The sequence below is a fragment of the Rhinolophus sinicus genome, linkage group LG11 (genome assembly GCF_036562045.2).
Source record: "Rhinolophus sinicus isolate RSC01 linkage group LG11, ASM3656204v1, whole genome shotgun sequence".
Classification (NCBI taxonomy): Eukaryota; Metazoa; Chordata; class Mammalia; order Chiroptera; family Rhinolophidae; genus Rhinolophus; species Rhinolophus sinicus.
Genome location: NC_133760.1, coordinates 32,037,373 through 32,051,435, shown reverse-complemented (window position 1 = coordinate 32,051,435; position 14,063 = coordinate 32,037,373). Strand labels below are relative to the sequence as shown.

Genomic DNA, 14,063 nt, shown 5'->3' with positions numbered 1-14,063 from the left:
GCTACTTCCTCCCTCTTTGTACTTAATGAAAGCTAGCTCTTTATTCCAGTTTCAAAAGCAGCACTTGAGTAGAAATAGTTTAGTTAAGGGAATTCCAGTGGAACTCAGAAGCAGGATAAGTTGTCACAGCTGCCTCTGGACCTGGGGAATACAGTAGGCCTACTCTGATGATAACTGTATACCTATGGTGGCTTGGCTTTTATTGTAGAGGGTAGTCAGGGTCTTTGGGGAAATCATTGGCAGATGAGTGAGCTAATGCTAAAAAATCAAAGCTTGCTTCCTCCTTGAGTGAAAGCATTTTTATCTGGCAGATAACGTAGGATTGTGGCCAAGCTGAAACAATGAAAAGCAGTGGGTAAACTTCCTTCTCTGTGGAACAGGTAACAAAATGGAGTGACATCAGCAGCCCTCTCATCCCATTTATTAAAGAAACAGTAAGAAAAGATACAATGCAGGAAAAACACCAACCATCCTTTCACGTCAGGCTGAACAAAGCACAGTGATTTCTCCCCTTCACTCCCCCCACCCCCACCCTAATTCCCATCCACATCAGTTTAAATTTTGAGGTTCTTTGATTAGGAGTCAGTGGAGAGGGAGTTGGATGAGCTGTAGAGCCTTGATTCTGGTCTTAAGTCCCGGAAATGGAAGCTGCAGGACCAGTCAAGCAGAAATTGTATTTGGTGGGTCTCTGAAGTGGTTGCCCACCTCCCTGTTCTGTGTTCAAGCCCCTAGGGAACGGTACGGCAGTAGATGATGACCAGCTCCAAGCTGCCCAGGTCCCAGTTGCTGAAGCATGGTCCGTTCACCAATGCAACATTTCTAGAGAGCAGTGAGCTGATTCTCCAGTGGTGAGCAGGGGACTACATATGAATTGGGACCTGCAAGCCAATGTATCCCTGAGGAAAAGTCCACAAGAACAATTCAAGAAACTAGTATGAAACAAGGGGCAGAAAGCTGTGGGGCAAGCCCAGGTGGCTTCTAGAAGGCTGGAGATCCTTTCTCTCAAGGGCAGGACCATTCCTACCTGCCGTAGTCCATGTCCCACAAAAAAACATTTTACCTTCAATCAAGAAAGAAGCAGAGGAAAAAGATGGCTCATTTGAACTTGAGCCCCAGCTATGTACTTCAGACTGTAGCTCCATATCTACCCTTTTACCTAAAACACAGCCTCTGCTCAGAACCACGATGCCTGGAAACCAAAGTGGTCCTGGAGAGAAAATGCTGTTTAAGGGGGTAACATTCCATTTGGGTACATTGCAGCCATTGGACCCCCTGGTCTGGGGAAAGCAGCTGGGTTTGTGCCAGGAAGGCTCCCCATTCTAGGAAATGGGACCAAAGTCTTGCCTACAGGGCCATTCATCCTTGGTAAGGAAGCTGGGTTTAGACCCAGAGTCCCAGTTGGCCTTGCAAAAGGAGCTGGGTTGATACCCACAGGGCCTGCTGGGGAAGAGCCAAGGGGTCCAGGAGCTGACCTGGGGAAAGTTACCTGACCAGGGCCTAATGGGCCAGTAGACCTTGGGAAGGTAGCTGGATTTGGACCCTGTAAGCTAGTGGCCCTTGGGAAGTTAGCTGGGTTGGATCCTAGCTGTCCAGAGGCTCTTGGGAAAATTGCTGAATTTGAGCCCTGGAGGCCCACAGACCTCTGGAAAGTAGCTGGGTTTGAAGCCAATGTACCAGAAGACTGAGAGAAGGCAGCTGGGTTCAGTCCGCCTGAACCTGTCCCCCTTGGAAAGGGATTAGTATTTACCCCCATTGGGCCAGCTGGCCTTGGAAAATGAGCTGAATTAGGGCCTATGGGGCCAGGAGCCCTTGACATGGAAGATGGACTTGACCCAGGAAGGCTCATTGCCCGAGAACCAGGACCCGAGTTTGGGCCTATGGGGCCAGGTATTCTTGCCATGGAAGATGGGTTTGTGCCCATGTTTCCAGAAGCCTGTGAGAAAGAAGCTGAATTTGCTCCTAAAAGACCTGCTGCTCTTAGAATGGGGGCAAGATCTAGGCCTTGAGGTCCAGCCATTCTTAAGTTAAGACCAGATCCTGTGCCCAAGAGGCCACCTGCTCTGGTGTCCAGATTAGGGCCTGGGCCCAGGCCACCTGCCCTTGGGTTGGGCCCAAGGCCTGAGCCCAGGCCACCTGCTCTTGGGTTAGGCCCAAGGCTGGGGCCTGGAAACATACCTGACCTTGGGGCAGGGTTTGTACCTATGAAGCCTGATCTCAGATTGGGACTTGGTCCAGGGCCCAGGCCAACGGGTCTAGTACTGGGAGGACCATTCCCAGAAGGCAACAAGATACCTGCTCTCAGGTTGGCTCCTGATCCAGGACCTAAGGGGCCACCACCTCTGGAGTCAGGACCTGTTCCCAGGAGACCACCTGCCCTTGAGTTAGACATAGGACCTGGCCCTGGGAGACCCCCTATTCTTGGGTTAGACAGAGGCCCTGGACCTGAAAGAGCTCCTGCTCTAGGGTTTAGAGCTGGCCCTGGCCCTGGGCCTAAGAGGCCACCTGGCCTTGGAAAAGAAACTGCACCTGTGCCAGTGGGATTCATCCCCCTTGGAAAAGAAGCCATGCTTGGATCACGAGCACCAGCAGGGAAAGGTGCTGGACTTGAAGCCAATGAGCCTGATGAAGTTGGAAAAGGAGATGGGTTCCTTGGAAACGGGGCCAGATTTCCACCAAGAGAACCGGTTGCCATAAGGAAGGAATCCGAGTTCATGCTCAGTGGGTGGCCTGTGTTTAGAACAGGACCCCCCTGTGGTCCCAGGGAACTGTCGAACCGTCCTCGAGGTGGCAGTGGAGCACGAGTCCAAGGAGTTGGCCGCTCTCTAGGGAAAATCCGGGGTTCTTTCATACTTTCTTGGGGACGTTGGTGATAATGGGCTTGGGACGAGTTTTGAAAAGGATCTTGTTTTTGATGAGTGCTGTCACCAAGTACCGGGTGCCAGTGTTGCAGCCTGGCTCATCACAGTCCTGCTCCCCAGGAGTGTGTTTGACAAGGACTGCAAAAGGTTTCTCCAGGTGGATGATTTTCCCATACAGGATGTGATGCCCCACGATCAGCACAGGGATTCCCTTTGGCAGAACAAGAATAAGACGCCTGAGGTTCAGGGCAAGGTCACACACTCAGGTACTCCCTAGCGATGCTCGTGGCAGGCATGCTGGCACCTATACTCCCTGCTCTGAGGCTAACATTGCTGAGCATCCACGGAGGACAACCCACCCTTGTGTCTTTTGCCCAGGTAAGAGAATTTTCACTTTTAGAACTGTGACCTTTTGCGATTCCCCAAAGCTCAACTCCCCTGCTACTACAGAGGTGGGGGGAGAACAAACAGCTTAGCAGATTAGCTAGACCTTGATAACAAACCTGAGGGCAGTCCTCACTCTGGATCCTGGGAGCACCACCTTGGTGTAGCTTGCTTCCTGAGGCATTAGGCAGGGAAAAAAAAGCCCCCTCACCTCAGTGGTGTAATGTAGGTCTCCCAGGAGGTTTCCAGCTAATCCAGTGCTGTAGCGAGCCTCGATCTCCCCCTGTAGTTCCATCAGCACCCATTCTGCCAGGCCTCCAGCCCCAGCACTGCAAGCAAAGGGCTGGCGGTTACAATATTTTTGAGGGGTGAAGGATGAATAGTATCCTACACCACCATTCAAGGCCCAAAGGAACTCTGTTGAGCACCAATTCTTGGGAAACTGGGCAGTGCTACGCACTGAATTAGAGATTGAAATGCAAAGATTTGTGCAAGATGCACCTGAGGACCCTATTCCTTCCAAGAAAATATCAAACCTACGTAGCCCTAATCATTCAAGCTAAATAAAAAGTCTCAAAATGTACTCACCTGGAAACAACAATTTGCACCATGAGCCTTCCGTCTTTAAAAAGCAACTGAAAATAAGCTGTAGAGGAAAAAAAAGATTTAGGATAGTAATGCTAGCTAATGTTTACCACTTACTGTGTGCTATGTACTTTTCTAGGTGCTTTAGATGCATTTTGTTTCACTCCTCTAAACAAACTCTATAAACTTTAAAAAACTGATGTACATATAAAATTGCTTAAGATCATCAAGGATCAACTACAGTGTGAACAGTTAATAGGTATCACAACTGCGTTCAAGGTCACATAGCTACTAGTTAAAGAACCAGGATTTGAACCCAAGACATACACTGCACAGCCCAGGCTCTTGACCACTATGCTAACTTGCCTTTTTCAAGGATATTATTCTATTTCCCATTCTACGTCTTTCTAAAAAAAAGCTAAGGAATTTTTAGATTTTATTTTTCTTTGGTGATATAAATTTCATGTCTACCATTTTGGTTATCTGACATTTCAAGGTTCAAAGGACCTTCTTTAACTAAAAGCCAAGAAAACTGAGAAGTCCTTCAGACTTTAGTGACTAGGAGGCTGTTTTCCAAGATGAATCTCATCAAATGCTTTAACCATCTTTCACTTAAATACCCTAACACATGAATCAACTTTCATTTTATACAACAGCACCACCTGGTGGCAAGTTTGTGGTACTCTACAAGAATAGGTTAAAATGGGACATTTTTGTCTGAAACTGCCTTGACTTGTCTTTCTGGGAAGGATACATTCATGAGGGTTGAGGGGATAGGGGATTCTAAAGTAGAGCTTCTGTATGTCTTTCCAGTGAATAGATGGAGCTTAGTGGAATGTTATTAGTCCAATATTTACCAACTGTACAGCAAGTTAACATATTGTAATTATGCTCAAGCTTAGCAAATACCCGATTAAAAAGTTAAACAGGTTTCTTTACTGATCAACATGTTAATCTTCATTTTGGATCTCCAGGGAAAAGTATATGCGAACAGCCTTACTGGACGGCAGAATCTCTATTCTTGAGCACTAAACACTCTTTGGGAACATGAGGTTGGTCAATTCACTGGACTTTAAATGTTAGGTTGCTGCAAAAGTAATTGCGGTTTTTGCAATTTTTAACCTTTTACACCGCAATTACTTTTGCACCAACCTAATATAAATGGCAGCTAATATTTATTGAATTTCTACTATGAATCAGATGCTGTTCATATATATAGGTGGTATTTCAATTGCTGTGACAACTCTGAGACAAGTACTTATCCCTATTTTGCAGATAAAGCTACTGAGATACACTTGCTTGTATGTGGAACATACAACTAGTAGTATGTGGCAGAGCCAGCCTAAGAACCTAGGCCATCTGACTTTATCTACACTCAAAGGACTACCCAATTCTATCCTCCCAAAGGAGAAATCCAAGTGCCAGTGAGAATGAAAAGGCATCAGGCAGGCACTGCATACATGCAAGAGCTGGTAAGAAGGGCAACAGGGAATCAAGAGGGCATCCTCGAATAAGCCAGACCTTTGGAAGCAGCACTGGAAGCAGCACCAGTTGTGGCAACACTTGAGAACAGGTAATACATACTAGTTCAGGAGGGCAAAGGTCATCTGACAGATAAGGAGGCCCTACCATGACCATCGAAAGAAACACCAAAAGCATTTTAAAAATTCTTCTAAGGTTTCTTGAAGGAGAAAGGATAACAATTTAAAATCAGAAGGCCAAATTCAGGTTCCAGCCTGTAAGTATGGAACTCATTACTGTAACTGTCATCATACCTAAGTCACTTAATGACTATGGGGCTAACACCTCGGTTATCTGACTCATTAAACTATTGTGAAGACATAATATATGCAAAAAAAATGCCTTAAATTCCTTAAGTTCTATTCAGATGAATACCTATTATTTTAGAGGATAAACTGAATAAATCTGTATTTCCACAGTGTAATTTTGACTATAATTTAGAGAACTGTAGGTGTATTTTAGTCATGAATCAAAAAAGGCTCAATAACTAGAAAATGAAGTCATTGTTTCTAAAGGTTAATAAATGTATATAGATTAAGAGGGGGGGTTCTTGTACATAAGCTATTAATGGCTGATGACGCAGCACAGTCTCCGTGATGTGTATAAACTATAGTGAAATATAGGAGGTTTCAGAGAAGCAATGTTTAAACAGCTCGTACACATGTTCTAGGTAAATCATGGCAGGGAAGGTCAATCTCTAAGGCCTCTGACCACGTCTGAGGCAGGCATGTGTGGACTGTTTAGGAAAAGGGGATGCAGAAATATTTTCAGCGCATTCCTCACTTCCTGTAAAGTCTCCTGTTAGAACAGGAATTCAGAACAGTGGCCTAAGTGGGCCAAGGAAAATAGGTGCCTGGCAGCTGGGTCAGAGTAGCTGTACCCACATACTAATACTGGTACTTCAATGAGCACACGTATGTAGGAGGCCCTGCCTGAGTACATTTACTGATACTGGCAGACATCTACTAATAATGCTCCTGAAGATAAGAATTCTGTGGCCTACAGCTCACCATTCTGCTGCTAAACCCAATGAGGCTGGTAAAAAACTTGTGCTAAACCTACTGGGATGCTACAGATGTGAATACAAATGAATTCATACCCAGCTTGTAAGACTAGTTCATAGGAAGCCATAAACTGACCTGGCTACACTTATGCATATGAGGGTCTAAGCACCTCTTTATCAAATTTAAAAATTTGTTATTGGCTAAAGTAGGTAGGTATACCTGGTTACTTTACTGAGGACACACCTGGTGGATGGGACTGGGAATATGTATTTCACTTAGTGTGGAGTTGACTAAAAAGGATATGAGAACATGCAGCCTAGTCTGTCCTCATCCCCTTGAGAGTAGCCAGTTAATAGGAAAACAAAAAAGTGAAGTATAATACAAATCAAATCTATTAGTAATAATGAATACGATAACATTACAATGAATATTTTTTGTATAACAAACAGATTTCTAAGTCTTCAGTCTCAACTCATTCCATCAACACTTAAAGACAACAGAGAACTAGAGCAATTTCTAAGTGTTTGTTCTACAATACTGCTTCTGTAGAAAAAATTGCAGTTTTATCAAGAGCAACATTTGAAGGCACAGTTTGGTGAATATATCAAACCATAAAACTAAAAGGAGTTAATGGAAGAGCTCACCCAGCACCTATTTCTTTAAAGAGCCCTGAGTTTAATCCCAGATTTGGCTAAGACTAACTTGTCTTTGGTTAAGAATAATTCCAAGTTGACAATGTAACTGTAGTACCAGGAAGAAATTTCTGTAGTGTCACTTTTCAAAAGAATAAACTCATTAAATCCATGACTAGACTCTGGACTTGGGAGAAATAGGAAGGTATGGGAAAAAACCCAAACCTCTTTGCCCTGCAATGAATTATTTTTATCAACCCCACTCATAAAAGGGGGAAACTTCTACTTGGTTTTTCTGGACCTTCAGTAAAGGTAAATAAACAATACATAAGTTTTAGTAATATATTCCTAACTTAGGTGCCTTTCGCTCTGTAAAGGAATTTTTTTTGTACATTTAAATCCTAATTATTTCCCTACTTAAAAAAAAAAAAAAAAAAAAAAGCAAGCTTTTTGGGAGCTTCAAAATTTCTAGAAATGTTCCTTATCTAAGCTTGCCCCAGATCATCCCAGTCTTAAGGCCTGGAGCTAGTCTGGAAGTCCTGGGTAAAGTTAAGACACTGTTGCTCCTTCTCAGGAAAATGCTCCAGATGACTAAGACCCCTGAACAAACCAGAGCAGCAAAGGAACCGGCAGTCTCAGAACCAATCCAGATCCATAACGGGAACCCTAATCAAAACCCAAAAGGATTGACTTGAAATCAGAACAATCTGGGATACATCCTTATTATTTGGTTATCTCTACTTTGGAGTTAGTTACTATTTAAATTATTAAAAATATGAAAAATCAAAATGCCACATTTTCTAAGAAAAAACTCCAGGCAGAGCATTTTGACTATACAAAAAGCTTAATTTCTCACAAACTTTCATTTCTGAAATGAAAACAATCCTATGACATAGGCACTGTCTTATCACTCCCATTTTACAGATGAGGAAAACAGGTTTAAGAGAAGCTAAATTAGTCACAAACCTAATATTGTAGAGCTGGAATGTGAACCCTAACCCCTCCACAATATGGCTTCTCTTGCAGTCCTCTCACAGACCGCTCTCCCCAACAGTACATCTACAGTAAAATTTGAAAATTCTACTGTAGCACCTTAAAATATCCTATAATCTGAATCCTATTATTCTTCTTGCTCCTTGAGATTACTACTCTAGACAATGGTTTAAGGGCCAAAGTAGGTATACAGTATGTCTGTATGAGAACTTCTGATTGCTTTACTAAGGAACCTACATGGCAAGTAACCTATGTGGAAGATCTCATAACTTGCCACCAAAGTAGCTATTACATCTATGGGGCAGTCAGTTAAAACCCAACAATAATCTGTTTATTATCATATCCAATTTACTTTAGAGGACATTTGTCACTGTTTCATTTTAATCAAAATTATCTTATCCTTTGGTTTCTGAATTGTTAAATGTTAAACTGTTAAAAAATGACTAACGTCTTATGTCTTATACAGAACAGTGTGAGCTATGATCTTCATAATGGTAACTGGCCCCAAAATAAAATGTGACAGAAGTGATATGTATCCAATTAAATAGTACAGCTTTTACTGAAAAAGGGGCTTTGATTCAATGGTTTAACATAGCTACAAATTAAATTTTACTAGAGCTAAATGTTTTATAAATTATTTTCATTAGAACCTTTCAATTCTTGTATTTTAAGCTTTTTTTAAGAGAATAAAGGCTTTAACTTTACAATTCTTAAAAAAAAATTATTAAATACAGGACACAAAATACGTCTGCAACTTGCTAGGCCAACAATCAACATTTATTGAGCTCTGATTTGGTCCCAGGGACTATTCTGTGTGTTTAGGGATACAGGGAGAACTTAAGTTGTCAGATCTGGATTCTGTGATTATGCCACTTATCCTATGTGTGAGGGGGATAGTTTAACCTCAAGTTTCAGTCCTCACCAATAAATCAGGCATAAAAAAAGAACCTATTTCAAAGAGCTTTTGTGAGAATTAAATGAAGTTATAAATATAAAATCCTCAGCACAGTGCCTAACACATGGTACGCCTTTACGATCATGCTACTGATTACCTGGAGAAACATGGCTTTTTCTTTGGATTATGTCCAATAGAATGTCTTAATACTACACTGTATAATTATTTTAATGTTTATAGTGGAGTACAACATTCTATAGAAGCAGCGGTCATCAGAATAAAATCAGATTTATATAATAGAACAATTCAAACATGGCAGTCAGGGTTCACCAAACTGCTTCAGGAATTAAGTTCTGGAAGGTTTTTCCTCTAAACATGACTATTTCTCTGTATGCCTTTCCACCAAATGAACAATTCAGGAAAGTTTACATACAAATGAATACTGATTATTTTTATTAGCAGTGTTACTGTGGTTTTGACTGAAAGGGATGGTCTAAGTTGCAAAGGGGATCTTGTCTCAACAGCCTTATATCAAATGCTAAAATCCTGTTTCTAAATGAGGATCTTGCTTCCCTCCAAAAAGGGGCTATGGAGGGTAGGTGGAACTGAATGCTTCCAAACTTTTAATTAGCGAAGAGTGTGTTCATAAACGTGTGTGGATACTATGCATACACGTGGTACTTTCCCATCACGTTTTAGGATTCCCACGATGGAGGGAATCAATTACTGGTATTTGTAGACAATGGGTGGAAAAGATGGCTTCAGTCGATCTGAGTTACTCCAGTTTTCTCCATCTTCTCCTACTCTGCAGCCCCATCTCAACAGTTTTTCCTCTCACGGGTATGGCACCCTGATTTTCCCCAAAGCCCCTTCCTTTCTAGCCCACCTTAAGGTCTCCCTCTATCCTGCATTCTCCTCCCACCAGCCCCCATCTTCTCCACCCTCTCCCGAGCTCCCTCCCATCCCTTCAGTTTGAGCTACAAACACTTCCTATTTCTGGTCCCGCCCACAATCCTCTTCCCCAACCCCCTCCAAAATTACCCCCCGACTCTCGCTAGGACCCTCTTACTATGCTGTTTCACCCATTCTCCTACCTCCTAGGGAAATTATTCTTTACACTATCTTACTCCACACCCCCAACTAGAGTGATCTTCCGTTCACCCTCCTCCGAAAGATTACTCTTTAAACGTTTCCCTCTACCACCCTCATTCTCCAAATCATTCCCTAATCCCCTTTATATTCTGAAGTACTTCGTTCCTTTAGGACCCCACCCCACTCTTCGCTCTTCTCTCACTCCGCCCACAAAAGAACCGAGATCACTCTCCAGACTGTCTCTTCCTTCCAACCACCCTCCAAAATTACTTCTCCCAGCAGCCTCCCCCCATTTAAAATGTTCCCTCGAACAAACCTCTCAATCCTAACCGCCCCTCCGGAATCCTCTTTCTGGTATTCCCGCTACTTCTTGGGTTCCAGTTCTACCCCGCTCCCGCAAGCCTCGCATGCTGGGATCCCTCCCCACTGGGGGAAGAGCCCCTTTCCACACATACCTCGAGGATCCGGCCCGCGCCGCCCCCTTCTCCGTCCTCTGCCCGCGCTCGGCCATCCTTTCCGCCCAGCTTCGCTCCGCCCGCTCCCTTCCTTCCCTCCACCTTCCGTCTCCACACCGCTCCCTTCCCCCACAATTCCCGACCTTCCTACCCCTGGGGGCCCCCCCTGGTTCGCCCCCACCTATGCCCGGCGCTCCCTGCTCCCCTCCTCCTTCCTGGCCTCCCCTCCCCCGCCCGCCGCTCCCCGCCCCTCCGCTCGCCATTCTTCTCCCCGAGCCGCGCGCCCCGCCCGGCCCCAGCTCCCTGGCTTCCCGCTCCCTCGTACCCTCGCCCCCATCCCCGGCTTGGCCCTCGCTTCCCGCGGCCTCCCGCACCCCCCGCCCGCGGCCTGACCTGCAATGGCGGCCGCCGAGCGCGGGGCCGCGCGGCCAACGGGCGACAACCGAACCTCCCGCCGCCGTCGCCGCCGCTGCCGCGAGCACTGCCTGCGCACTTCCGGCCTTGCGCCGCGAGCACTTCCGGGGCAGAGCGCGCGCGCACGTGGGTCCGGGGCGGAGAGAGGCCCGCGCCGATCCGCGGGTAAGTTGGGGAAGGGGTGTGAAGAGTGGCTGCGGGAGAGGGAATTTTGAGGGGGGTGCGGCCTGCTCTGGGTCGACGCCCGATGGAGCTCGCCAGTTCCCTGTGTCCAGGCCGGGAAGGGGCTACTAAGAGGTACCCTGACAGGGAAGGGGAGGCGGAGACCTTGTGCGTGCTTCAGACGCCCTCTTAGCCGGGCCGGGCCGAAAACACCTAATTCTGCCCACAGCTTCTTCCTAACCTTGAAGGGGGACGAGTGAGGAGCGAACCAGACCCGGCCCCTACCGTTGCCGAGTGCGTTTGTTGGCGGCGGGGATGGGGTAGAAGGGGTAGTTGACAGATACCAGACCGTGTCCTCCGTGAGGAGCTCAGGGTTCTGCCTGCCCTCTCAGCCCAGCGACACTACCATAGTTTGAGTCTGTGGTTTGCAAACTTTGCCTGCAGTAGAGTTAGGGAGAGGTGCTTGCTAAAATGTAGATTCCCGCCCCCAGGAGATTGTAATTTTGAAGCTATGGAGTAGGACCTGGACTCTTGGATTTTTAAAAACCATTTTTCGAGGTGATTTTGATTCAGGAGTTCTGCAGACCTTATTTGGAGAGACTCATTTAGGCTGTCAGCGTTTCTTGCCTCTTTAAAGTGGTCGTGATGTTTAACCTCCTTTTCACCCTCCAAGAAACCTCATACACAAAATAGAAAGGAGGACCTTAGTTCTGCCTGGAGTACAACTGGTCAACTCCATGTCTCCCATCGTTCAAGTGCTCACTCCCATTAGAAAATGAGGTTATGTTCAGTTTATTGCTGAAGATCAAGTTTTAGATTGTCACCCCTCTTTCCCAGACAACTTCCTTCAGGCAGTTGTCAGGATTGTTAGAAGTCTAGGTGATAGTCTATGTGTTGATCTTTCAAATTTTTTGCAGAAGAATCTTGAGCTTGTGGAGGTTGATAGAGTCTTGTGTGTGGTATGAAAATATCATTTGTTACATACTTAGAAATGAACCTAAACAAGATACAGTCCATCCAGAACAGTGATAATAAGGGACAATACATACAACATACTGCAGTTAACTTTTAACAATGACTCTCTTTTCCTCCCCTAGGAATGGGTGAATTTAACGTCCATCGAGTTCGTTTCTTTAATTATGTTCCATCAGGGATCCGCTGTGTGGCTTACAATAACCAGTCAAACAGATTGGCAGTTTCAAGAACAGATGGCACTGTGGAAATTTATAACTTGTCAGCAAACTACTTTCAGGAGAAAGTAAGTCATTTGGGAGTCTGATTTGGTGTTTCTGATGTTAATTTTCTTCTTAAGTTCAGTTCTACAAAAACTTGTACGTCTTCTATAGTCAAAGGGATCATAAAAAGTGACTCTCCCTACCCTCTCTGGAGTTGTTTTGAACTACTTCTGTAGCATGCGATTTCTTGTCTGACTGATGAGAAGAAGCTCAGAGTTTTGATCTGTGTACTGCTGGTTAGAAAGGTCCTACCTGGGAATTGTGGTGGTTCACTGTCATTTGGAAACGGAGGTTTGCTGGATTCTTTGGGCACAAGAAGGAAAATTGTCAAGACCATTGGTTTGTATCAGTTTTCACACCATTGCAACATTGGTAAGGTGGCATTTCCTGTTGGGGGTGTCAGTACCAATGTCACTGTCAGTTCAGAAAAATCGAAACATTTTTATGTTAAACTTTTTGGTGATGTGATAGCAGGAAGATAGATTCCTAAGTTCACCTGTCTGAGAGAATGTAGACTTACGTGCCTATGTTTGGGAATAAAGAAGATTTTAAATTAGACAAAATACCATTTGGATGTATGCAGAGGGCTGTTACAACAGCATTTTTTTTCAAAGGCACTGACTACTGATTTCATGTGCAACATTTAATTCAATTCACATGTATTGAGTGCTTTATATGCCCTGGGCACTGTAACGTAAATGGATAGATGGATTAATGAATGAATTCTGTGCCCAGCAGCCTAGTACTTGGTATGCAGGCACTTTGTAAATATTTCTGAATGAGTGAGTGGCAAGTATTAGGCATAAAGATGAATATTAGAGGCCCTACCTTCAAGGAGCTCAGAGTCCATTGGGGAAAAGATGAGTATACAGTTTCCAAACACTGGTAATTTTTATATAAAGCTAAGCACAAGCATAGAATCTTAGTGGAGAGATGCCTTATTCTGATGAGATGGGTTTAGGAATCTTGGAAAGGGATGACTTATGGAGTTGACCCCTGAAGAACTAATAGCAGTTTAAAAATTATTGGCTACCACAACTAAGTCACATTCTGTAGTATGAAAAACATGCTAAGATACATGCTTGTTGCATCCTGTGTTTTTCTGTCATTTATGACAGCTGTGACTATGATAGTTTGTACATTTGTTTAATGTACTTTTTCTCCACTGAACTTCAAATTTTACGTAAACAGGGACCATGTCAGTGATGTTCACGACCATATCCCTAGCTTTTAGCAAGTGTCTACTAGTACAAAGCCACTGCTGAGTTAATATTTATTGAATGAATAAGTCAGCTATTCCTTACCTAGTAGTGTCTCTTATTTTCTTCTCTCATCTGTTTTTTCAACAATTGATTAATTCAACCTAGTCTGCTTTCTCCATATTCCCTGTTATTTAAGATTGCTTAATCACTCTCAGAGCAAGAAAAAATTATATCTGTGGGAGTGAAAAAAATAGGGACTAGGAGTAGTAAGACCTACATTCTCTTCGTGTCATTGACTTTGGGCAAGCCACTTAACCCACAAGTACTAGTTTGGCCTTTTTAAGTTCAAATAGGAAGAATTACACCTGTTTACTCTCTTTTGTGTCAAGCAGACAAAAGAATGAAATGCCTTAATAGGTATGAAACTTGAGTGCTAAGAGAGCACTTGGAAATCTGAAATTTGAATAAAAAGCCGGAGTGAGCTGCATTAGTTTATCTTTCATTTTTCAAACAGCTTTTTACAGGTGAAATTGACACACAATAAGCAACATGTATTTAAAGTACACACATTGATAACTTTTGACAAAGGTATACACCTTTGAAACCATCACCCAATCACGATAGTTACGTT

The 14,063-nt window shown here is 44.1% G+C and overlaps 3 protein-coding genes across 6 annotated transcripts in view; 1 reads left to right on the top strand and 2 right to left on the bottom strand.

Annotated features, from left to right (window-relative positions):
- Positions 1 to 405: 405 nt before the first annotated feature.
- On the bottom strand, positions 406 to 2,848 carry DERPC (DERPC proline and glycine rich nuclear protein). Its single transcript, XM_074314673.1, has one exon. The coding sequence runs from the start codon at positions 2,846 to 2,848 to the stop codon at positions 1,226 to 1,228; it is 1,623 nt and encodes a 540-aa protein (XP_074170774.1). The 3' UTR covers positions 406 to 1,225.
- CHTF8 (chromosome transmission fidelity factor 8) lies at positions 406 to 10,889 on the bottom strand. The gene is made up of 4 exons (XM_019756766.2): positions 10,813 to 10,889; positions 3,831 to 3,888; positions 3,454 to 3,571; positions 406 to 3,069 (listed from the first exon to the last, which is right to left on the bottom strand). The coding sequence occupies exons 2-4, from the start codon at positions 3,851 to 3,853 to the stop codon at positions 2,845 to 2,847; spliced, it is 366 nt and encodes a 121-aa protein (XP_019612325.1). The 5' UTR covers positions 3,854 to 3,888; positions 10,813 to 10,889; the 3' UTR covers positions 406 to 2,844.
- Positions 10,818 to 14,063, top strand: part of UTP4 (UTP4 small subunit processome component) — a 30,239-nt gene continuing 26,993 nt past the window's right edge. Inside the window, exons 1-2 of one of the 4 annotated variants that reach the window (XM_019756799.2) lie at positions 10,818 to 10,998; positions 12,147 to 12,253. In XM_019756799.2, the coding sequence (XP_019612358.2) occupies positions 10,818 to 10,998; positions 12,147 to 12,253 (288 nt within the window). Of the gene's footprint in view, positions 11,131 to 11,175; positions 11,290 to 12,092; positions 12,254 to 14,063 lie in introns of those variants that run through there. The other 3 variants (XM_019756779.2, XM_019756789.2, XM_074314661.1) reach the window with 3 other exon arrangements.